The 25671-nt window shown below is 47.5% G+C and overlaps 1 protein-coding gene across 1 annotated transcript in view; it reads left to right on the top strand.

The window, feature by feature from the left end:
• Positions 1 to 4869: 4869 nt before the first annotated feature.
• LOC308168074 (rho GTPase-activating protein 27-like) overlaps positions 4870 to 25671 on the top strand; it is a gene marked incomplete at both ends in the record, with an annotated part of 40099 nt that continues 19297 nt past the window's right edge. The window contains 10 exon segments of the mRNA XM_080542549.1: positions 4870 to 4996; positions 4999 to 5458; positions 6761 to 6950; positions 11385 to 11761; positions 15770 to 15860; positions 21073 to 21280; positions 21283 to 21303; positions 21410 to 21433; positions 21436 to 21671; positions 22840 to 23004. Coding sequence (XP_080398675.1) covers positions 4870 to 4996; positions 4999 to 5458; positions 6761 to 6950; positions 11385 to 11761; positions 15770 to 15860; positions 21073 to 21280; positions 21283 to 21303; positions 21410 to 21433; positions 21436 to 21671; positions 22840 to 23004 — 1899 coding nt within the window.

Raw genomic sequence — 25671 nt, 5'->3', positions numbered from 1 at the left:
TGCCACGCCGCATTGCTTGCTGCAGTAATTCAGGCAAAAGGAGCCCCAACTAAGTATTGAGTGCTGTACATGCTCATACTTTCCGTGTTCATACTTTTCAGTTGGCCAACATTTAAAAAAAAACTTGTTTTGTATTGGTCTTAAGTAATATTCTAATTTTCTGAGATACTGAATTTGGGATCTTCATTAGTTGTCAGTAATAATCATCAAAATTAAAAGAAATAAACATTTGAAATATATCAGTCTGTGTGTAATGAATGAATATAATATACAAGTTTTACTTTTTGAATGGAATTACTGACATAAATCAACTTTTTGATGATATTCTAATTATATGACCAGCACCTGTACATACATACATACATACATACATACATACATACATGCATACATGCATACATACATACATACATACATACATACATACATACATACATACATACATACATACATACATACATACATACATACATACATACATACATACATGTACAGAGCGGTCATACCCAGAGAATGGGTACAAGTAGTACAAAGTACAAGCAGAAGCATAGATCCATATTGATAGGAAATAGCCATATTTGTTTTAGTGAGTGGTACTTCCCCATTTTGGTTACCAAACGTTCCCTGTCAATACCATTCTAACTCACATTCTAATCAGAATGCATTGGTCAGGGAATGTTTTGGTGCCAACTAGGATGCCCATGAACACTCTAATCTCAAACAGCTCTAGGAACTGTGACTGACTGTGGGGCTGCAGGCTACTAAGCCTCTTCTTTAAGGGCTTATCTGTCAATGTTTTCTTTTCTGTCCCTCAGTTTCCCTCATTCTCTAAAGGGTTGTGCTGCACACTTGAAGAGGAAATGAGACCGACATGGCAAGTTGCAACCCGCGTGCTGGTGCATGACACACAGCCACACAGACGCACACAGGAACTCAGCAACACAGACGCCCTTGGACAGAAAGGGCACTTCAACGTGGGAGATGAAACAATGAAGGAGAAAGGTTGAGTTAGCCATGGGACTCGATACAAATGGTATCAAAGACATCACCTGGCGCTGATGCTTGGGGAGACCTGTTTAACTGAAGGAATAACCCCAGCTCCACTCTCTTGACTGCACTGGCTGCACACAGGTACTCCCATCTATTGACAAGTCTAAATGTAATTGATTTATGAATTTGAATTGGTAAAAAAGCTATGTATAATGTGTCATATCACTGTGTGGTGTAACAGCGGGATAACATTGAACCATACTTAATAGATTCACCCCATAGTGGAGAGTGGAGACAAAATCAGAATGCTATAACTTGTTACGCAATGCATCCCATTCACTCCTGTAGTGTAGGTTTGGAATTCTTAATCCGTAGTTTAACTACATCCGTAGTTTAGTGTACACAGTTAATCCTCCGTAAAATAAGATATTTGAAATCCCCACTGAATAATCAGTAAGTAATAAGTAAATAAGTAACAAGTACTATTCTGTATTACTGAGCACTTGAAAGTAGAAGAGAGTAGATAGATACCATGCTATGGTTTACTATGGAAACAGAATAACTATTTGGGCACTACATTTACATTTCTGGCATTTAGCAGACGCCTTTATTAAAAGCGACTTACAACAAATACATTTGACTAAGTAAGTGAATCATCTTATCCACCAGTCATGGCAGGAAGAAGTCATCTATGCTCAGGCCAGGGGCCATTGGCAGTCATCGTACAGGGGGGTAGTAGATGTCTCAGGAGACACAGTACAGGGGGGTAGTAGATGTCTCAGGAGACACAGTACAGGGGGTAGTAGATGTCTCAGGAGACACAGTACAGGGGGGTAGTAGATGTCTTAGGAGGGACAGTACAGGGGGTAGTAGATGTCTCAGGAGACACAGTACAGGGGGGTAGTAGATGTCTTAGGAGGGACAGTACAGGGGGTAGTAGATGTCTCAGGAGACACAGTACAGGGGGGTAGTAGATGTCTTAGGAGGGACAGTACAGGGGGTAGTAGATGTCTCAGGAGACACAGTGCTGGGGGGTAGTAGATGTCTCAGGAGGGACAGTACAGGGGGTAGTAGATGTCTTAGGAGACACAGTGCTGGGGGGTAGTAGATGTCTCAGGGGAGACAATGCTGGGGGGTAGTAGATGTCTCAGGAGGGACAGTACAGGGGGGTAGTAGATGTCTTAGGAGGGACAGTACAGGGGGCAGTAGATGTCTCAGGAGACACAGTGCTGGGGGGTAGTATATGTCTCAGGAGGGACAGTACAGGGGGTAGTAGATGTCTCAGGAGGGACAGTACAGGGGGTAGTAGATGTCTCAGGAGACACAGTGCTGGGGGGTAGTAGATGTCTCAGGAGGGACAGTACAGGGGGGTAGTAGATGTCTTAGGAGGGACAGTACAGGGGGTAGTAGATGTCTCAGGAGACACAGTGCTGGGGGGTAGTAGATGTCTCAGGAGACACAGTACAGGGGGTAGTAGATGTCTCAGGAGGGACAGTACAGGGGGTAGTAGATGTCTCAGGAGACACAGTGCTGGGGGGTAGTAGATGTCTCAGGAGACACAGTACAGGGGGTAGTAGATGTCTCAGGAGGGACAGTACAGGGGGTAGTAGATGTCTCAGGAGACACAGTGCTGGGGGGTAGTAGATGTCTCAGGAGGGACAGTACAGGGGGGTAGTAGATGTCTTAGTAGGGACAGTACAGGGGGTAGTAGATGTCTCAGGAGACACAGTACAGGGGGGTAGTAGATGTCTCAGGGGAGACAGTGCTGGGGGGTAGTAGATGTCTCAGGAGGGACAGTACAGGGGGGTAGTAGATGTCTTAGGAGGGACAGTACAGGGGGTAGTAGATGTCTCAGGAGACACAGTGCTGGGGGGTAGTAGATGTCTCAGGAGAGTACAGGGGGGTAGTAGATGTCTCAGGAGACACAGTGCTGGGGGGTAGTCGATGTCTCAGGAGACACAGTGCTGGGGGGTAGTAGATGTCTCAGGAGACACAGTGCTGGGGGGTAGCAGATGTCTCAGGAGACACAGTACAGGGGGTAGTAGATGTCTCAGGAGGGACAGTACAGGGAGTAGTAGATGTCTCAGGAGACACAGTGCTGGGGGGTAGTAGATGTCTCAGGAGGGACAGTACAGGGGGGTAGTAGATGTCTTAGTAGGGACAGTACAGGGGGTAGTAGATGTCTCAGGAGACACAGTACAGGGGGGTAGTAGATGTCTCAGGGGAGACAGTGCTGGGGGGTAGTAGATGTCTCAGGAGGGACAGTACAGGGGGGTAGTAGATGTCTTAGGAGGGACAGTACAGGGGGTAGTAGATGTCTCAGGAGACACAGTGCTGGGGGGTAGTAGATGTCTCAGGAGAGTACAGGGGGGTAGTAGATGTCTCAGGAGACACAGTGCTGGGGGGTAGTCGATGTCTCAGGAGACACAGTGCTGGGGGGTAGTAGATGTCTCAGGAGACACAGTGCTGGGGGGTAGCAGATGTCTTAGGAGACACAGTGCTGGGGGGTAGTAGATGTCTCCGGAGACACAGTGCTGGGGGGTAGTCGATGTCTCAGGAGCGTCAGTACAGGGGGTAGTAGATGTCTCAGGAGACACAGTGCTGGGGGGTAGTAGATGTCTCAGGAGACACAGTGCTGGGGGGTAGTAGATGTCTCAGGAGACACAGTGCTGGGGGGTAGTAAGATGTCTCAGGAGCGACAGTACAGGGGGTAGTAGATGTCTCAGGAGACACAGTGCTGGGGGGTAGTAGATGTCTCAGGAGACACAGTGCTGGGGGGTAGTAGATGTCTCAGAAGGGATCTCCCATGTCTCAGAAGAAGATGTCTCAGGAGACACAGTACAGGGGGTAGTAGATGTCTCAGGAGACACAGTACAGGAGGGTAGTAGATGTCTCAGGAGTTACAGTACAGGGGGTAGTAGATGTCTCAGGAGGAACAGTACAGGGGGTAGTAGATGTCTCAGGAGGGACAGTAGAGGGGGGTAGTAGATGTCTCAGGAGGGACAGTACAGGGGGTAGTAGATGTCTCAGGAGGAACAGTTAAGGTGTAGTAGATGTCTCAGGAGGGATTCCCCCACCACAGATAGGAACTCTCTCAGTTGTCAATACAGAGTCAATACTAAAGGTTTAGTGAAAGAGTCAATACTAAAGGTTTAGTGAAAGAGTCAATACGAAAGGTTTAGTGAAAGGGGAACTGGGCCCTCCTCTCCAGAGTTATACGTGGGTCTCAGAGGACCATATATGGGAAACTGAGATTACAGGATGACGTTGAGGTGTCATTCACCCCAGGGCGGTGTTGCTGCAGGCTTCCTGTCTTGTGGGTAAGAAAGTGGCATGTTGCAGTGTAAAGAGTGGGTTAGAGTGTTTTTCTGTGGCTCCAAACTTGGCCCAAAAACTCCCAGTAACTACAGTGTGTTTTCATACCCTGTAGCATTATGAGCCTTTACTGATATGCCTGTCTATTGTTCAAGTTGGCTTTCACTAAGATCACACACACCCACAGCAGCCATTCAGGTCAGTCTGCATTCTCTCTGATGGTAGTTAATGATAATCTAAGGCAGAAGTTCATAGGACAAAGATGGAAGTTACTGACAATGAGCACTCCATAATGTTAAGGTTTCAAACTGCCATTGCCTTTACTTTCCTCATTTCTATGTCTTCCTTCACTGTCCCCCCAAAAAATGTGTAATCAAAAAGTACCCCAAAAAGTAACAGTTGTTTGTTCACAAAATGTGTCTTCCTGCAAATAAACTGATAATCTCACTGAATAATATTATTCTCTCATTTCCAAGTCTTCCAGGAACCAAGATGACCTCTCTCGAGCCATGACCATATCTCACCCCAGATGCCTCAGCTTGGCAACTGTGTAACAGAGTTACCATGGAGCTCGTCCTGGTGGAGTTCGAGTACGAGTACACAGGCAGGAACGGCTCGCTGGTCTCCATCAAGCCTGACGAGAGGTACATCCTCCTGGCCAAGACCAACGACCACTGGTGGCACGTACGCAAGGGCAGGGCACCAAGCCCTTCTACCTCCCAGCCAAGTACGTCAGGGAGCTGCCTGCCGTCACTCAGGGACCTCTCCACCCCCGGCCCGGTAGCCCCATCTCCCCTGAGACACTGACCGACGACACCACCAGAGTACCAGGAAACATGCCCGTTGCTGTGACAACCAGGGGCAGAACATTCAGTCACAGTGACGCCTTGAGAGAGACTCACAGAATCTCCACGTTTGGCTACCCGTCAGACAACGCCCCGGATATGAAGCCGTCCGAGCGCACGAAGGCAGTCGTTGGACGACAGCAAGCCTCGGCCAAGTCTAGAGACGTCCCATACCCATGGAAGAGGTGTAGTTTAGCTCCTGGTTTCTCCTTCGCCCCAGAGCCCCCCCCGACTCATGGTGACTTGCAGAAACATCCTTTAGACCTCCGTGTCCCTCCCCAGCCCGCAAACGGACACCCCCAGATGAGGTCAGTTAGCCCACAACCACTCAGGAAGGATCCAGATGAACCACAGGAAATACGGGGTGTTTCTAGTGCGGAATCCTACTTATCTGAGGACGTGAATATATATGAGTCCATATCAAACACACTGAGCTCTGAGTTAACAAGCTTTCCAGTGACAGAAAAGGCTGGATCTCTGGCCTCAACTGACTCATCGGCCAAAGGACAGCAGGAACTGGATCAAACAGCTAGCAGTGTTACAACCTCTCCTCTACCTCAGGTAAAATAATGTCACTGGAGGCGTATTCTATTCTCTACTATACATTATCGATTGACATAATGGCCAACAGTAAAGTACAGTATGTGAGTTCAGTGGGGACAGCAGTACTAATGCACCTGTTGTTGTTATTGTTAGTTTTGGACACAAGAGGGCGCTAAATCACAGCAGAATCTTCATCCAGACACATTATCTGGCGAATTATTATGAAGGGAATTCAATCAAACCTTAAATATCTGTGCCCTTGACTGCTCTCTAATATTGTGATGAAATACACAAAGGTTTCAATGTTTTTTTAATTTGTTTTATTAGATTGTAGATGAAGGGATCCAGTTTGGAGCATACAGGGTGAGGTGGAGGTGGACTACTATTACAAATGAAGTCACATTGTTGGGTGTATTCTAAGAAAGGTAGAGGTCTATTTTTGTTTTATGATTCACAGAGGAACTGTATGAGTCAGAGATCAACACAGAAGAGAACTAGGCGTAGACATTAGTCCATTTTCCCAGAAGGTCATGTGTGTCCCAGGCTGCAAATGAATGACAAACAGTCTCATATTCAGGAAAATGTCGCTGGGATTCAAATGCATGAATCAAAAGATGCTTTGAGTGCAGCTTGTGATCTGCATTATGGATACACATTAGGGCTTCTCTCTTAAATGCTCATCATTCATGTTTCTGGCTTACAGAATGCACCAGTGTTTTTAAACGCAGTGCAGTTTAAAGTAGGGTTTTATTGGTGTTTTTACATGTATGGGGATTGAGAGAATACAATATTGACTGTACGGTACTAGTCTCCCCTAGGCTATACACAGTCTATGTTCAGTCAATCAACTAATCATTTCTAGGGGATTTCATTTACACAAGGTTTTCTTAATTGCTCAATAACTTTTGCATGAAATAATAAAAACAACAACTGCTTGGTAGTGAATTGGATGGATTCCTAGCATGGCATATCAGATATTGGCTGTAGTAGACCCCACTCAATAGTTATCCCTCTGTGCCAGCTCATCTACACATGAATATAGCCAGTCGTCCTTTTGTGTGTGCCAGTCCAATGGGGGTATGGGTGAAGGGTGCCAGTCCAATGGGGGTATGGGTGAAGGGTGCCAGTCCAATGGGGGTATGGGTGAAGGGTGCCAGTCCAATGGGGGTATGGGTGAAGGGTGCCAGTCCAATGGGGGTATGGGTGAAGGGTGCCAGTCCAATGGGGGTATGGGTGAAGGGTGCCAGTCCAATGGGGGTATGGGTGAAGGGTGCCCCCCCCCCCCCCCCCCCCCCCCCTCCAGCTGACTCAAGTTCTCTGCCTACCCCGTCTTTGGAAGTGTCTGTGGGAACTAATCGCTTTGGGTGTGTATGACCAGATATTTTATTATATACCTTTAAAGAAGCTTTGGTGCGGATATTAATTGTGCAAATGTAATCGACTGTGCTTTAGTTGCGGTTAACCTTTTATCGACCGAGCTCCTTTTTTTTTCTTTTTTTTTTTACCGCAAAACATTACACTTTTTTTTTATGGGGAAGGTAGTTAGGAAGGCTATAGGTGAAGGTAGTTAAGGTAGTTAGGAAGACTAGGTGACTTGTTAGAGCAACATAACAGTTTAATAGCCTAACCTTTAGTTGTATAGCACTTTTCTGGCAAACGTCACAGCTCAAAGTGCTTTAACATATCCATACAGCATAACAATAATAATAGAACAAGAATAGTAATCAATAAAACACAATAGCAATAATATAAACGACATAATAAAACAAGAATAAACCATACAATCCAAGGCAAGGGGCATAGAACAAAGATAAACTAAATAACATAATACTTACTATAAGATTTAAACAAGTATGTACATATACTAATATATATATACAATAGGCCTATATACAAATATATAGATTCATCAACTAACATTAAAAGATACATTTAGAAAAGAATACAGTCGTTTTAGTCTATAAACAGGTTGTAGTTTGGCTGCTCCGAACAGAGATGAAGGAGTTAATGTGAACGTTCAACCACTCCCAGACAGGGTTGCCAGATGATATTGACAATGTCCAGCCTAACCACAGTCTAAAAACCGCTAATCCACCAAAAACCAGCCCATCTGGCAACCCTGCTCCCAGACTCCCGGCTCCTCCAGCTGCACCTGGCCGCGCGAGTACCGATGATTGGAACCCCAACTCTGATCCCCCGGAGCACACACTCCACTGGGACGGGAAGGAGACCGTGAATATATGGAAATGAAGATCGTGTTGGCATTTACAGCTTTTGACAAGTTTAATTTGACGGCAGAATCCTTTTTTTGCGGAGAAAACCTGAAAACGTTGTAAGTGTTTCCATCGGAGGCGTCGCGATGCACCTGTGTGCAGCAGGTAGAGTGACGTAGGCCACTAGGATCAGCCTTGTTTCACAACAGCGACTTGACAAGTTCTCCAACCTTAAAACCTGCAAAGGTCTCTGTTCTCCAACCTTAAAACCCTGCAAAGGTCTCTGTTCTCCAACCTTAAAACCTGCAAAGGTCTCTGAACTCCAACCTTCAAACCTGCAAAGGTCTCTGAACTCCTTCTCTGGTCTTTAGTTCTCCAACCTTCAAACCTGCAAAGGCTCTGACTCCTTCTCTGGTCTTTAGGAGCAATGAATGGGAACATGGGGGGGGGGTCTGAGGCTGACTCTTGACAAGTTTTAGCAGTTTTAGGAGTGAATAATTAATGCTTAAGCAGAGCTAATGGGAATCTTATTATTATTATTATTATTATTATTATTATTATTATTATTAAAAACGGATCCACGTTTCCAAAACCTTGATACAATCAGGCGAGATAACAGGCCATAACATGATATTTAAAACTCTCTACATAAAGCAATTGTGATTTGGCTTACTTTTACGCTTGTAGCCTACAGTATCCTACCTAAATTAGGCTATAGACTCCGGTGTCTCTGAGCTGCAGCCCTGGACGTGCCAGGACCCCTCAAGTGGAGCCCTACTTCCCCACAATGGAGTTCTGGTCTCCATGGTGATGTGTGGGGGGGGGTTTAACTCAGAAAACAGGGCTAGGCCGCCCACTGCTCCATGCAGTGTGTGTACTGTGTGCACACTGGCAGCCAGACTCAAATGTAGGTCATTCTATGTGAATGTGTAAGCCTAATATCTAACTTTGCCCCCCCCCCCCCCCCCATTTAAACATTCTAGGTAAAACTCTGTTGAAGGCCTACATTCATTCATTTAACTTGACTCATCTTGGGATGGTTGTCTTGGAATTTCTGGACGTGTGGCAGTTGTGGTGTATGACCCTGTGGTGCCTCAGCTATACTGTGTGTGTGTGTGTGTGGGGGGGGCGGCTGTCCTTGTTGTTGTTTTGTGAATCCACCGTTAATCATGTTGATTATGAGATGTTAGTGGTGGCAGCCATATGCACATTCAGTACGGATTCCTCTCATGGCTGTCGTTATTGCATGCTTTTCCTCAAAGACCTGAGCATAATATGGACAGTTAGATCACCCTATTTTGTGGTTAATAGTGTTCATAAGAATTGTTTGATTTTAAAAGGAGAGGTTTTAACCTAACAGACTGTACTAACAGTAACTTGTGGGTATGCTGAGACATAATGACGTGACCATGTGATACAGATTCCTGAAATAAGTGCAATTTCTTTGGTGCAGCTGGATATCAGTTCTGTACAACGCCACAGGGGTGATGGCAAGGGATGCTGGTAGAACACTCAGGGTCTGACTCTTGCTAGGTCTGCCAGAAGCCTTTAGCTCCTGTGAAACCTTACATGCACCACTCTGTACTTGTTTGGGTTCGAGCCAGAACAAAGTTTTTTTTTTTTTTTACAGAGAAATGTCTCCTGTCTGTCTGACACTTCACTGTCATGTGTTGAGCTAAGGAAAAAATCTGTGCATCATTAGAATGAATATTGATGTCACTTTCCAATGACATTTACTTACATTTAAATGAAATGTATTTATTTAAAACAGCCTTACAGGTATTGCAAAACTAAATCTACATGTGTTGATGTTGGACATTGAGCATAAGGCTCCTTTCCTATGAAGTCCCATAGATCTTTTGAGAGAAAAATGTGTGTGTGTGTGTGTGTGTGTGTGTGTGTGTGTGTGTGTGTGTGTATGCGTGTGTGTATGCGTGTGTGTATGCGTGTGTGTATGCATGTGTGTGTGTGTGTGTGTGTGCATGTGTGTGTGTGTGTGTGTATGTGTGTGTGTGTATGCATGTGTGAGTGAGTGTATGTGTGTGTGTGTGTGTGTGTGTGTGTGTATGCATGTGTGTGTATGCATGTGTGAGTGAGTGAGTGTGTGTGTGTGAGTGTGTGTGTGCATGTGTGAGTGTTTGTGAGTGTGTGTGTGCATGTGTGTGTGTGTGTGTGTGTGAGTGAGTGAGTGTGAGAGAGATGCACACTGGGGACACAAACAACCTGTGAACAGGAGCTCCAGCTCCAGCTGCTTTGCGGAGCGACAGACACCAAATGAGATGCCAGGAAACTGCCCCGACAGGTAGTGTGACTGTGAGCCACAGAGCCCCAGCAGACAGGTAGTGTGACTGTGAGCCACAGAGCCCCAGCAGACAGGTAGTGTGACTGTGAGCCAGAGCCCCAGCAGACAGGTAGTGTGACTGTGAGCCACAGAGCCCCAGCAGACAGGTAGTGTGACTGTGAGCCAGAGCCCCAGCAGACAGGTAGTGTGACTGTGAGCCACAGAGCCCCAGCAGACAGGTAGTGTGACTGTGAGCCAGAGCCCCAGCAGACAGGACGGCTCTGTTCTGTTCTGCCCTGTCTGAACAACACCGGCGCTCAGGGACAGGGCAGGACAGGTGAGCCCATTTGTCAGTTGTCGGTTTTGTTCCTGTTAGCGACTTGGTGAGAGCTTCTGCTGCTGTTTCTCTCTCTCTCTCTCTCTCTCTCTCTCTCTCTCTCTCTCTCTCTCTCTCTCTCTCTCTCTCTCTCTCTCTCTCTCTCTCTCTCTCTCTCTCTCTCTCTCTCTCTCTTTGATAGCCATAGCGTGCTGTGTGGTGATAATGTCTTATAATGTAGTCTGGATTTAGCTCTGATAATGAGTGGTTAGTCTTGGTGTATCGTACCACAGCGTCAACCCCAACCACAGTCAGCTATGTGTGGTGAGAATTGTGCGGTGTGTGTGATCTAAAAATGCTGAGTTTTAATTCAAAGCAGTGGAACTAAGGCTGTGGTGTATGGACTCACTATTATTGACTCTTAGGCTACACATTGTACCAAGTGTTGGGTAATTGGTCAAATGTAAAGTAATACTTTTACAACTTGGTCACACTTGATATCAAGTTGCCCCTATACCTGTTTACTAACTCTGTAATTACTCTATAAATATAACAAAATAAACTATAATACAATGTTATGACTACATAATAATAACAACAACATTAATTTAACATTCTGATAAATCTTACATTTGTTGTTACATAGTAATAGAGTTGGGTGGTTTGTGTTTTCTACACAAAGTAGAATATATATAGCAGTCCTCTAATCCACAGAAACTGTATTTCTCTGCTTGACAGACGCGGGGAAGTGGGAAGTCAGCATTTTTGTCTGTACTTGTTCTGTGGTCCGTCTCCTCTAGGGGGTCCCATTGACTGTCTTCAAGCACCAATGAGAACCCTGCTCCCTGTGTGGAGTGTACCACCCTGCTCCCTGTGTGGAGTGTACCACCCTGCTCCCTGTGTGGAGTGTACCACCCTGCTCCCTGTGTGGAGTGTACCACCCTGCTCCCTGTGTGGAGTGTACCACCCTGCCCCCTGTGTGGAGTGTACCACCCTGCTCCCTGTGTGGAGTGTACCACCCTGCTCCCTGTGTGGAGTGTACCACCCTGCCCCCTGTGTGGAGTGTACCACCCTGCTCCCTGTGTGGAGTGTACCACCCTGCTCCCTGTGTGGAGTGTACCACCCTGCCCCCTGTGTGGAGTGTACCACCCTGCCCCCTGTGTACCACCGTCACCCAGCACTTTATTAGGCTGGCTGACGTGGAGCCTGACGTGGCCTTCTGCTGTTGTGGCCCGTCCGCCTCCAGGTTTGACGCGTGGTGCGTTCTGAGATGCGTCTCTCTGCTCCCCACAACTGTACAGAGCGGTTATTATCTGAGTTAGCGGAGTCTTCCTGGGCCTTCCTAACCCTGACCCTTGTGCGTGACAATCCCAGGAGATCAGCCGTTTTAGAAATACTCAAACCAAGCCCGCCTGGCACCTACAATCACGCCATGGTCAAAATCACTAAGGTCACATTTGATCCATGTGAACATTACCTGAAGCTGCTGGCCCATATCGGCCCGGAATGTGTGCAATGCGCTGCTGCCACATGATTGGCTGATTAGATAATCGCATGACTGTACAGGTGTTCACCTAATCTAATAAAAGTGTTTGGTGAGTGTATGTATATTCTCACTTCTACCTTTGAGTGGGTAGATAGTCACAAACGCTTTTGGCTTTAGATGTTCAAATACATTCTCACAGGCTTCTGTAATTATATAGAACTAACTAATTGCTGGGGACTTGACTGTGAGAGCTTGTGACACCAGCATACCATAGCTATTAACTCTGACATTTGAGAAAATTGCCATTATTTACCTTTCTTGGACCGCAGCCTTTTTCCAACAACAAAGTCACTCTCAATATTGGACAACTGATATTTCAGGAGGGCTTTTTCAGAGATGGACAGATCTCACATCTTTTATTTCCTCATCCATATAGGAGGGAGGGAGGGGGGGAGAGAGAGAGAGACTGAGAGAGAGAGAGACTGAGAGAGAGAGAGACTGAGAGAGAGAGAGACAGAGAGAGAGAGAGACTGAGAGAGAGAGAGAGAGAGACTGAGAGAGAGAGACTGAGAGAGAGACTGAGAGAGAGAGAGAGAGACTGAGAGAGAGAGACTGAGAGAGAGATAGAGAGAGACTGAGAGAGAGAGACAGAGAGAGAGAGACTGAGAGAGAGAGACACAGAGAGAGAGAGAGACTGAGAGAGAGACTGAGAGAGAGAGAGAGAGACTGAGAGAGAGAGACTGAGAGAGAGAGAGAGAGAGAGACTGAGAGAGAGAGACACAGAGAGAGAGAGAGAGACTGAGAGAGAGAGACTGAGAGAGAGAGAGAGAGACTGAGAGAGAGAGAGAGACTGAGAGAGAGAGACAGAGAGAGAGAGACTGAGAGAGAGAGACAGAGAGAGAGAGAGACTGAGAGAGAGAGAGAGAGAGAGAGAGAGAGAGAGAGAGAGAGAGAGAGAGAAAGGTATATCATCATGTTGATGGTATCGGATCAGGGTTTTCACCTCATGGTTTACAAGGAAGTGTCTAGAGTATTCGGCCCTGGAGTGAGCCGATAGGGCAGAGATAAGCCCTTATGTGTGTACAATGATAGAGTTCCACACACGGCGTTCTCAGGGTGTCATCCAGGATTCTGGGGCACGAGGGGAGGGGGACGTAACAACAAGGTGGAGTCACAACCGTTGAATAGATCAACTGTGTGTTTTTGTGGCGTGATTTGGGCCCCAATTTGCTCCCCCATTGTTTGATTGGATGATCGCTAATGCGGTTAAGTAATCAAGCAGATTGCTGTTCCCGTGCGTTGCCCAAGGCGATGACAGTTCTCTTTTCTACTCTTTTTTAAGGGTAGGAGGAGACGACGCAAAAAAAATGAGGCAATTATCCAAGCTTAAAGTTGTTTAGCGTCACATTGATGTGTCCGTTCCCCTTCATGCTTTCTCTCTTTTTTTTTTGTCGGAGATGATTCTGTAGAAAGCGGTCGAACCCTGAATAAGGAAGAAGTAGTTATGTATCTGAATACATTCTGAACTGAAAGTCAGTAATAATTCAGCCTCGTGGTGAGGCGACATGAGGTGAGGTGACGGCACCACTAAGGTGTGTCGTCTCTCTTTGTGTGACCGAGCTACAGCCGTCGGTGCTGACAGAACAATAATAATAATAATAATAATAATAATAATAATAATAATAATAATAATAATAATGCATGTTTTTTGTATTGCACTTCTAATTAAAAAATAATCTCAGAGTGCTAACAACCGTAAAAACACAAGTTAAAACAAAAACAACCTAGCTGGCTAGGAAGGCTGTTCCACAGGCTCTGTATTGCCCTTAGCTGGCTAGGAAGGCTGTTCTACAGGCTCTGTACTGCCCTTAGCTGGCTAGGAAGGCTGTTCCACAGGCTCTGTACTGCCCTTAGCTGGCTAGGAAGGCTGTTCCACAGGCTCTGTACTGCCCTTAGCTGGCTAGGAAGGCTGTTCTACAGGCACGGCGCAGCCGAGCAGAAGGCTCGGTCCCCCATGGTGCGGAGCCTGGTATTGGGGACCTGGAGGAGCAAACTGTTTGAAGACCTGAGGGTGCGGGTGGAGGTTTGTGGAGTGATGAGTTCTTGCAGATAGGGAGGTGCTTCCCGTTGATGCATTTGTGGGTGAGAAGAAGGACTTTGTAGTCAACTGAGTGAGACAGGGAGCCAGTGTAGTGAGTGTAGAATGGAAGAACAACACCGCAGTGTGTGAGGTCGGCCGTCCCCTGCGCCACATTTGAATAACAAAATACCTTGTGCCCAGGTGCTTCATATACAGGTAGAGGTGAACGTTTTGGGGATGTTCCAGGAAATGTATTCTAGCTTTGTGACTGCGGTTGACACAGCGTAGCCGTGAGATGTAAACCTGACGACGAAAGATTAGATGTCCAGCCAGATGAAAAGATGGAGCGATGTCAACAATATTCAAAACCATAACCGACAAGCCTCCCGCCTCAGCACTGACTGGCAGACCGCTCAGTTGTTGACAAAGGAGAATGTGTCGTTTAGGGTGAAAGGGGGATGTTGTTTTGGCCGGTTTGACACTTTCCACTTTGTGCTCTGTTGACAACGTGATCCTGTCTAGAAGGAAACGATGGTTAGGCAATGTTACGGTCCGGTCCTTCCACTGAAGTTTCCTGTTTCAAGCGTTCCCAATCTCGGCAGTTGAAACTCCGTTCAGCTTTGGATCATCTGGAACCGGGAGCAGTCCTTTTCCAGCAAGCTTTCCCATTCTGGGAAACACCTTCTGTGAAGTGATGCTGTTTTCCTCCTCTACACGCTGCTTATTGGGGTTTTATTTCTAGTTGTTAGTGTGAAGTTGTTGTCCAAGGGATCTTTAGATGTCAGACTTTTCCAATTCCAACGGCTTTCATCACGTGTTTTCTAAAGTTAGGCCTATGTTATGCTCGCAGTGTTCGTAGCAAAAGTTCGCCTCAATGCAAAGACTGCAGCTCCACAAAGAGACCTCAACCAAAGTCAAGTTCAAACTGTTGAACCATACCATTGCATGTGGAGCTAGCTAAAGTTTCTTCCTGCTGGGATAAAAAGATAATAAAGAGAGTTTTTCTTTTTTAAAGTATCCTCTCAGTCCTGTCACAGTTTCCTCGCCAATGAATTGAATTCACACTCCAGTAAAAGGCGTGCACTCTTTTAAAGATGTGTTTCCTGGCCAACGTTTCCCTTTTCATCATTGGCAAGACAGACAGGACGTGGGGCGGAATGACCTGTCCTCTCTTTCTCTGTTTCTCTGTTTCTCTCTCGCTCTCTCTCTCTTCCCCCCCTCTCTCTCTCTCCCCCTCTCCCTCTCTCCCTCCCTCCCTCCCTCCCTCTCCTTCTCTCTCTCTCTCTCTCTCTCTCTCTCACTCACACACAGTCACACAGTCTCACATACACACACCCCTTCCCCCCACCCCCCCTTCACTGTCATTGTAAGCGAGTAGGCAGTTCTCCTTTCTGACTGTCAGTAACTGTGGTTGGTCACCGGAGGTAACAGAGACAGCTGTGTGTGAGAGGATGTGTGAGGGAGGGTGTGTTCATGTGTGAGAGACTGACTCTGCCCCGCTTCATCTATACTGGAGCTGGAGCCCTGTTGAGCAGATGGACTAGCTGTGTCCTCTAAGTCATTCCAGCGGTTCTCTAGTCAGCAGCCATTGGGAAGTGTAGCTATAGTTGTTCTGTGGAAAGCAGTATGGGCTCTTACATACAGCTAGCAAGCTAAGCTAAGCTAACCCCTGCTGTATGGGTCTTCTCATTGGAGTGTAGGATCCTAGTCCTAAACATGGTGGATGTCTACGCCAAGGCCCAGCATGGGTACCGGGCCAGGGGTGGCATGGCTCTGCCAATGGCAGTCGAGGTAGGTCAACAACACACACTATTTCTCTCTCTCTCCAACTTCTGTCTTCAATGAAGTCTGGTGGAGCTAGGGGCTAATGCAGTTAACTGCAGCCTATAGATCCTGTAAACAGTTTTACACTATACCAATATAGTAGGCTGTTATCGTGCATTATAACGATCTTATCTTGTCTTATCAGAGTTTGTTTGGTGGAGCCGAGTGCAGAACGTTGCCAGGTGTTATATCTTATATCCGCCTTGTTATGATCGTCACCCTCCTGCTTCCTGCTTTCTCGCACCTCACCTCAGGATCTCAGATCGACTTGTTTTCCTGTGTAGCTGAATAGCATTTTTTAATTTTAATTTGATTTAGCTACCTACTATATCCTATTTTAGAGACTCTACACTGGTTTCCTGTTAAGTTCAGAATAGATTTCAAGATCCTTCTGCTTGTTTATAAAGCTCTCACTGGCTCAGCACCAGAATATGTTCAGACCTTCTGCTGGCATATCAGCCCAATAGAGCTCTCAGGTCTTCTGCTAGCATATCAGCCCAATAGAGCTCTCAGGTCTTTTGCTAGCATATCAGCCCAATAGAGCTCTCAGGTCTTTTGCTAGCATATCAGCCCAATAGAGCTCTCAGGTCTTCTGCTAGCATATCAGCCCAATAGAGCTCTCAGGTCTTCTGACGCTGGTTTTCTCTGTGTACCACATGTACAAAAGAAGAGATTTGGTGATTTTCTGCACCCAAATTGTGGAATGCACTGCCAGTTTACATTAGGGATGCAACCTCAGCAAATATGTTCAAGTCAAGACTAAAAACCCATCTTTTTAATATTTATTATTAAATGAAAAAATAATTAAATTATGATTATATCATATTGGAGCACTTTGAGCTGCAACGTTTGGAGGAAAAGCACTATACAAATAAAAGTTATTATTATTATTATTATTATTAGCCTTTATTTAACAAGGTTGGTCCCATTGAGACACAATGATCTCTTTTCCAAGGGAAGCCTGGCCAAGACAGCAGCTTAAAACATTGAGTTTCGACAATTAAAACAAACAATGCAGAATTACACAATAAAACAACACCAAATCAACAACAACAACAAAAATAGACAAAATACAATCTGGTCAGAGCAATAGAGTTCAATAATGGGACTTTCATATAAAGCAGGAGCAAGAAAGATATGAGGCCTGATTTTCAAGTTACTCACAAGGTTTTTAAAAGCATGTTGTGTACTGTAACGACGTTGTTATGTACGCAAGGTTCAGTTCAGCGCGTGCATCTCCTAGACCTGTTAAACTCCTTTCGGTTTGACGGTCGGGTCGGTTAGAGTGTTTTGGCCCCTGGCTGTGCCTGAGTTGGTAGAGAGCATCTCACGCTAACAGCGCTTAGGTTGTGGGTTCGATTCTCCACTGGGACCATATATACTGAAAGATGTCGGCACTCACTGCAATCAGAAGAATCGGACTTATTTTTATTGCCAAGTATATTCGCATATATACAGGAAATGTATTACTTGGTGTGGTTGGTGCATAAGACATAGATAGATACGAACAACAATATAATAAAAAGAACAACAACAACAACAACAACAATGTAATAAACAACATTGTATAAGCAAAATAGTTTAAAAGACAATGGCAGTAAGTAAGTAAGTCGCTTTGGATAAAAGAGAAAAAAAATCACACACTCACATGGGCTCAGAGAAAGTCCTGGTTTCTCGCCCATGGTTAGAACGGGTTAGTGTGTATTTATAGTGTTGGGTGTTCCCTGTGGTGCTCCTGCCAGGCAGGCAGATAGACAGACAGTCAGACAGACAGGCAGGGAGGGAGACAGGCAGGGAGGGAGACAGGCAGAGAGGGAGAAAGGCAGGGAGGCAGAGAGGGAGACAGGCAGAGAGGGAGGGAGGCAAGCAAGCAGGCAGGGAGGGAGGCAGTGAGGGAGGGAGGCAGGCAGGGAGGCAGGGAGGCAGGCAGGGAGGGAGGGAGGCAAGCAAGCAGGCAGGGAGGGAGGCAGTGAGGGAGGGAGGCAGTGAGGGAGGGAGGCAAGCAGGGAGGCAGACAGACAGACAGACAGGCAGAGTGGCAGACAGACAGGCAGAGTGGCAGACAGACAGACAGACAGACAGGCAGACAGACAGACAGGCAGGCAGAGTAGCAGACAGGCAGCAGAGGCATTCCAGCAGAATCAACACAGATCAATGATGCAACGCTCCCCCATTTCCTCTCCCTCCATAGTCTTGTCTGGTCTTTTTATTTATATATTTTTATAAATATATTTTCGGGTCAATATTGTCTGGTCATGTGTATTGATTTTTGCGTGGTGATGATGGGATCAATAATGAGCCTGATTATACATAACGACTGACCAAATGGACGTGGAGGGGTCGCTGAGTCCATATCTGATCACCACAATGAATATAATCATTTAGAAGCAGAGGAAATACTCAATTATAAAGTCCTTTCTGTTATCCATATCTGCCCTGTCATCCACACAGAGCGTGCACTATATATCCAGATCCTGGTAAATGTAGGCTGTGTGTGTGTGTGTGTGTGTGTGTGTGTGTGTGTGTATGTGTGTGTATGTGTGTGTGTGTGTGTGTGTGTGTGTGTGCGTGCGCGCACGCGTGTCTCTCTGTGTGCGTGCATGTGTGTGTGTGTGCGCGTGTCTCTCTGTGTGCGTGCACGTGCATCTGTGTGCATCTGTGTGTGTGTGTGTATGAGTGGACAGAACAGTGTCAGAGTAAAGTAGAGAGAGAGAGGCAGCAGCATCTCTCTCTCTCTCTCTCTCTCTCTCTCTCTCTCAGTGCCAAGGTAACTATGTACAGGTACGCAGGGTTCTCCAATGGAATTCCTGGGAGTTCTGTCGCCAGGCGGACATTCCTCTCTGGGATGCAGCAGGTGAGGCTTTGGCTGCTGGGCATTTTGGGAAAGTTGAGGTCGTCTGTTTTATTTGCTGGAGGTCATTTCAAGTCTTGCCATTGGCTGCTGTCACTCTGCTGTCACTCACCACTGTGCCAGATATGATGGGGTGATGAGTTTGTTGTTTGAAACTTATGTTTCTCTCTCTCTCTCTCTCTCTCTCTCTCTCTCTCTCTCTCTCTCTCTCTCTCTCTCTCTCTCTCTCTCTCTCTCTCTCTCTCTCTCTCTCTCGTTCTCATATAGTATTTGTTTAACTAAATCAACTTACTATCGGTGTTCTCTGAACCTGACTCATTTACATCATAAGCAATTGGGTTTTGTTTCCTGTACAGAATCAGAATATGGAAACATGCTCTTTCTTTGACATATACAACGTATATATATGCCTATTGTGTTCCTCTTCGAAAGAGAACAACTAGATAAAGGTTGTTTCAACGTTCAGGTCAGGGATTTCAATAATGGGCACTTCAATGGCAATGTTTTGGATAGCTGAAACTGAAAGTAGTTTATATATATAGTATTTAACGGAACTCACCCTAACCCTAAACCTTGTCATAACTGTGTTATGTTGTATGAAATGTAACCATCTATCTTGACCTACTTGTTTACAAAACAACCAATAACCATATTGGATATTGGTGGCAGGAGAGGATGTCATGTCTAACCTGTCCTTTGCCATAGAGTCTGTACATCAATACAATGGTGTGGGCTACTAACTACTAGCTAAACTACTAGCTAAACTATTAGCTATACTACTAACCACTAGCTAAACTACTAGCTAAACTACTAACTACTAGCTAAACTACTAACTACTAGGTAAACTATGAATGAATGAATGAATGGAATGAATGAATGAATGGTCTTTATTGTCATTGCTACAGTACAGGTACCAAACAACGAAATTTAGGAGGGGTGGCTCCCCTGGTGTTAGGAAAAAAAAAAAAGCTTTACTAGCTAAACTATTAACTACTATCACTAATCACTGAAGGCCCGCCACAGGCTCAGTTTCTACCCCTCAGCCGCCAGGATGATAAATGACTCTGGCTTCCCCCTCCCCCCCCGCCCCCAAGTCTGCCCAGGACTGAATATGCACTGGACTCACTGTAAAAACTCTGCACTGCACTTTATACCGCACTATCCAATGCACTGTTGTCTGTCCTGTGTTGTTGTTGTTGTGTTGTCCTGTTTTTTGACACGTGAAAAAAAGTATAAACGCACTTACTGTAATGACGAAGCAAATTCCTATATGTGTAATGCATAATGGCAATAAACGTTATCTGAATCTGAATCTGAATCTGAATACTAGCTAAACTACTAGCTAAACTACTAAATACTAGCTAAACTACTAACTACTAGCTAAGCTACTGTGAAATCTGTACACCCCTGTTAGGCGGTGCAGCGTCAGTGACAGGTCTGTAAATATGACAGAACAAAGCAGATGATGCTAGGAGGTCGGGGCTGCGGTCGGGGCTGCGGTCTGGGACTCTGTGTTGTTCAGTTCTAGTCTACTTCCTGAGCTCACTGCTCACAGGAAGACAGCTTCTTCTCACACTCTCTCTCACTCTGGGCGCCATAAGTGAGAGCACAACTCAAACATTCTTTTGTCCACATGTGGCTGTAGGGCTGAAAAGACAAATGTTGATGTTATATGTGTCATGTTCTAATGCTTTGGTCCGCATGTCGGCATCTGCTGTAATGATCGGAACACTTTTCTTTCGAAAAATGCGAATGCATTTCCGCGTTGTTGAAAATCAGCGCCACACATCGCTAGTCGACTAACACAGCTTGTTTTGTGAGCCTGCCAACAATGTAAAGTAGTGTTAAAGTTAACTAGGTAGCAGTGGGGATTACTCACCCAATTCATTGCGTTGTTGCAGTATTTTGGCTCGACTAGCAAGTTTGTGTTTGTGATTCTCAACAACGTTGAAACGTTGTTCCGTGTTTCAAAAGAAAAGTCGGAACATTTTGATCGGTTGCCGACATGCGGACCGAAACACTAGAACGTGTCAAATATGATGATGTCACACGAGTTTGACTCCCTGGACTTTGTTTCCATGACACACATTGACAACAGCAAGGGTTGCCGTGGAAACCGTGATGAGGTAGTTCTGCCTGGGTGAGACGTGTCATGGCATGTCCTCTTGACCTCATGACAGTAGACGCTCAGGGTTCCTCCACGTTGGAGAGGAGACCGGGGTTCAAAGTTCAAAGTTCAAAGACCTCAAATGGTTTTCTGTCAACTTCCCCACCTGACCCCCCCTGACCTCTGACCTCTATGTCCTGGTGTGTGTGTGTCCTCCTCAGGTGGATAATGAGAGCTCCCAGGACGCCGTGTACGTCAACGTAGCCCAGCTCCGCCAGAGCCTCTCCTCCCCCTCCTCCTCCCCCTCCGCCTCCCCCCTCAGCCCCCCCCCTCTGTTCCTGGACCTCCTGGCAGGGTGGGAGGTGCACACTGACCAGGACAGCGGACAGGAGTACTACTACCACCCCGCCTCGGGGGAGACCACCTGGGACCCCCCCTTACCCCCCCCCCACGTAGACTCCGCTTACCCCCTGGACGAGCTCCCTTGTTCCCCGGCGCCCTCCTTCTCCTCCTCCTCCTCCTCCCCCCCCCCCCTCCTCCTCCTCCGCCCTGTCCCCCCCCCCGCACCGCTGCGCCACCCCGTCGGTCAGCACCTCCACCCCCCCCTCCTCCTCCCCCCCCCCCCTCCTCCCACCCTACATGGGCCACTGGCGACTGGGAGCAGTTGTTGGATGAGAGCAGCGGCCGGGCCTACTTCTATAACTCAGTGTCGGGGGAGACTGGTTGGGAGCCCCCGCCAGGACTGCTGCTGCTGTGCCCCCCCGCCTCGCCCCCGATGATGGAGCCCCAGGGTGGGCGTGTGCCCCGGGAGGACAGGCCGGTAAGGCTGCCCGCCCCGGAGCTACCACTGCTGCTGCTCCACTTAGCTGGCTCTCCAGCCTAGCTTCTATTTTAGCTTCACCCCCCCACGGGAAGGGCTGCAAATACAACGCTGCTTCTAATGTTCTTTTAATGGCATAAACCCCCCCTACAGCCACCTACATAGAAGTAGAGTGATCTCTCATGTGATGAAGTGTTCCTTGAACTTGACATACATACAGGCAGTTTTTCTCCCCGGCCTTTTTAAGAGTTTGTCCTCGTTCTAAAAGTGTTTGTGACTAACGCCGCTAGTCTTTGATAACTGTTGTTGTTGTTAGGCTGAAATCTCCCTAACCTAACGTTGAAATGAGGAACCAGTCAAATGAGGAACACTACCCCACCCATTGTCCTTGTCTTGATCTGTTTTAAGCAATATGGCATTTTCACATTGCAAGTGTGTGTGTGTGTGTGTGTGTGTGTGTGTGTGTGTGTGTGTGTGCGCGCGCGCGCACGCGTCTGTCCGACTGCTTCTCCATCCGCTTCTGCGTCTGTCTGCCTGCCTGTCCATCTGTCCGTCTGTCTGTCTACCCGTCTGTCTGTCTGCCTGCCTGCCTGCCTGTCTGTCTGTTTGTCCGTTTGTCCGTCCATCTGTCTACCTGCCTGTCTGTATGTCTGTCTGCCTTTCTGTCTTCCTGTCTTTCTGTCTGCCTGTCTGCCTGTCTGTCCGTCCGTCCGTCCGTCCATCTGCCTGTCTGTCTGCCTGCCTGCCTGCCTGCCTGCCTGCCTGTCTGCCTGTCTGCCTGTCTGTCTGTCTGTCTGTCTGTCTTCCTGTCTGCCTGTCTGTCTGCCTGTGTGCCTGTCTGTCTGTCTGCCTTTCTGTCTTTCTGTCTGCCTGTCTGCCTGCCTGCCTGCCTGTCTGTCTGCCTGTCTGTCTGTCTGTCTGTCTGTCTGTCTGTCTTCCTGTCTGCCTGTCTGTCTGCCTGTGTGCCTGTGTGCCTGTCTGTCTGCCTTTCTGTCTTTCTGTCTGCCTGTCTGCCTGCCTGCCTGTCTGTCTGCCTGTCTGTCTGTCCGCCTGTCCGTCCGTCTCCCTCCAGCCCCCGTTCCCAGAGGAGGATTACCCAGCAGAGCTGTCAGACCTCCAGCGGGAGGAGGAGGAGGAGGAGGAGGAGGAGGAGGAAGAGGAGGCCCCCCCCGCCTCCTCCTCCTCCTACCCCGGGGACTACACCTTCAGCCCCCTGACCCGGGCCCCCGCCATCCCCCGGGCCAGCCTGGACCGCAGCGCCCCCGCCGGCTGGAGCCTCTCCGTAGACCCCCACGGCACCTGGGTGTTCACCAGCCAACACTCACAAGAGCAGGTAAGCTAGCTAACAGGTGGCTATAGGTGGCTAACAGGTGGCTAACAGGTGGCTATAGGTGGCTAACAGGTGGCTATAGGTGGCTAACAGGTGGCTATAGGTGGCTAACAGGTGGCTTTAGGTGGCTAACAGGTGGCTATAGGTGGCTAACAGGTGCCTAACAGGTGGCTAACAGGTGACTAACAGGTGGCTAACAGGTGACTAACAGGTGGCTAACAGGTGACTAACAGGTGGCTAACAGGTGACTAACAGGTGACTAACAGGTGGCTAACAGGTGGCTAACAGGTGGCTAACAGGTGGCTAACAGGTGGCTAACAGGTGACTAACAGGTGACTAACAGGTGGCTAACAGGTGGCTAACAGGTGGCTAACAGGTGGCTAACAGGTGACTAACAGGTGACTAACAGGTGGCTAACAGGTGGCTAACAGGTGGCTAACAGGTGGCTAACAGGTGACTAACAGGTGACTAACAGGTGACTAACAGGTGACTAACAGGTGACTAACAGGTGGCTAACAGGTGGCTAACAGGTGGCTAACAGGTAGCTAACAGGTAGCTAACAGGTGGCTAACAGGTGGCTAACAGGTGACTATAGGTGGCTTCACCAGTAAACACTCACAAGAGCAGATAAGCTAGCTAACAGACTGGACAGGATTAGAACACAGTCGAGGGCTAAGCCATGTAGCACTCATGTAGCCGTCAGCGCTGCCTATAGCCATTGGCCTTGCTACCGCTAGCACCATAGCTTAGCATCATAGCATTGTGGCATCGTGCCTGCTGTGGCCTGAGCAAATTTAATACGGATCATTGTATTTCAACGGGAGCGTGTCTTATGTTCCCACAGCCCAATGTCCCCTCAGTTTAACCCTTGTGTGCTGTTCGTGTTTTTGTTACTCGTTACTTGTTACCGCGGGTCAGGTGGACCCACCGCATTATTGGGTTTTTAAATCAATACAGCCATAACAATGTATATATAACAACCTAACCCTAACCCTACAGAGATTCCTGCATTTACAGTATGGCTTAGAAATGTGAGAACATAGGGAACATAGGGCTGAGGGAACATAGGGAACATAGGGCTGAGGGAACATAGGGAACATAGGGAACATAGGGCTGTGGGAACATAGGGCTGTGGGAACATAGGGCTGAGGGAACAGAGGGAACATAGGGAACATAGGGCTGTGGGAACATAGGGAACAGAGGGCTGAGGGAACATAGGGAACATAGGGAACATAGGGCTGAGGGAACATAGGGCTGAGAGAACATAGGGAACATAGGGCTGAGGGAACATAGGGAACATAGGGCTGAGGGAACATAGGGCTGAAGGAACATAGGGAACATAGGGAACATAGGGCTGAGGGAACATAGGGAACATAGGGCTGTGGGAACAGAGGGAACAGAGGGAACAGAGGGAACATAGGGCTGTGGGAACATAGGGAACATAGGGCTGAGGGAACATAGGGAACATAGGGAACATAGGGAACATAGGGAACATAGGGAACATAGGGCTGAGGGAACATAGGGAACATAGGGCTGAGGGACCATAGGGAACATAGGGAACATAGGGAACATAGGGAACATAGGGAACATAGGGCTGAGGGAACATAGGGAACATAGGGAACAGAGGGAACATAGGGCTGTGGGAACAGAGGGAACAGAGGGAACATAGGGCTGAGGGAACATAGGGAACATATGGAACATAGGGAACAGAGGGAACATAGGGAACATAGGGCTGAGGGAACATAGGGAACAGAGGGAACATAGGGAACATAGGGCTGAGGGAACATAGGGAACAGAGGGAACATAGGGAACAGAGGGAACATAGGGAACATAGGGCTTAGGGAACAGAGGGAACATAGGGAACAGAGGGAACATAGGGCTGAGGGAACAGAGGGAACAGAGGGAACAGAGGGAACAGAGGGAACATAGGGAACATAGGGAACAGAGGGAACATAGGGAACAGAGGGAACATAGGGCTGAGGGAACATAGGGAACATAGGGAACATAGGGCTGAGGGAACATAGGGAACAGAGGGAACATAGGGCTGAGGGAACAGAGGGAACAGAGGGAACATAGGGCTGTGGGAACATAGGGAACATAGGGAACAGAGGGAACATAGGGAACATAGGGAACATAGGGCTGAGGGAACATAGGGAACATAGGGCTGAGGGAACATAGGGAACATAGGGCTGAGGGAACATAGGGCTGAGGGAACATAGGGAACATAGGGAACATGGGGCTTAGGGAACATAGGGAACAGAGGGAACATAGGGAACATAGGGCTGTGGGAACATAGGGAACATAGGGCTGAGGGAACATAGGGAACATAGGGAACATAGAGAACAGGGCTGAGGGAACATAGGGAACATAGGGAACATAGGGCTGAGGGAACATAGGGAACATAGGGCTGACGGAACATAGGGAACATAGGGCTGAGGGAACATAGGGCTGAGGGAACATAGGGAACATAGGGCTGTGGGAACAGAGGGAACATGGTCCACAGGTCCACAGAAAACGCCATGCCGACGACTCTTCACGCCATCGCGACGACTCTCCACGCCACTCTATCCCACCTGGAGAGGGGAAACAGCTACGCGAGACTGCTCTTCGTGGACTTCAGCTCCGCCTTCAACACCATCCTTCCAGACAGGCTAGTGACCAAACTACTAG

This window comes from Nansenia antarctica, assembly GCF_963989245.1.
Source record: "Nansenia antarctica genome assembly, chromosome: 11".
Taxonomy (NCBI): Eukaryota; Metazoa; Chordata; class Actinopteri; order Argentiniformes; family Microstomatidae; genus Nansenia; species Nansenia antarctica.
Note: the sequence above shows the minus strand (reverse complement) of the source record. Positions and strands in the feature narration are given on the sequence as shown.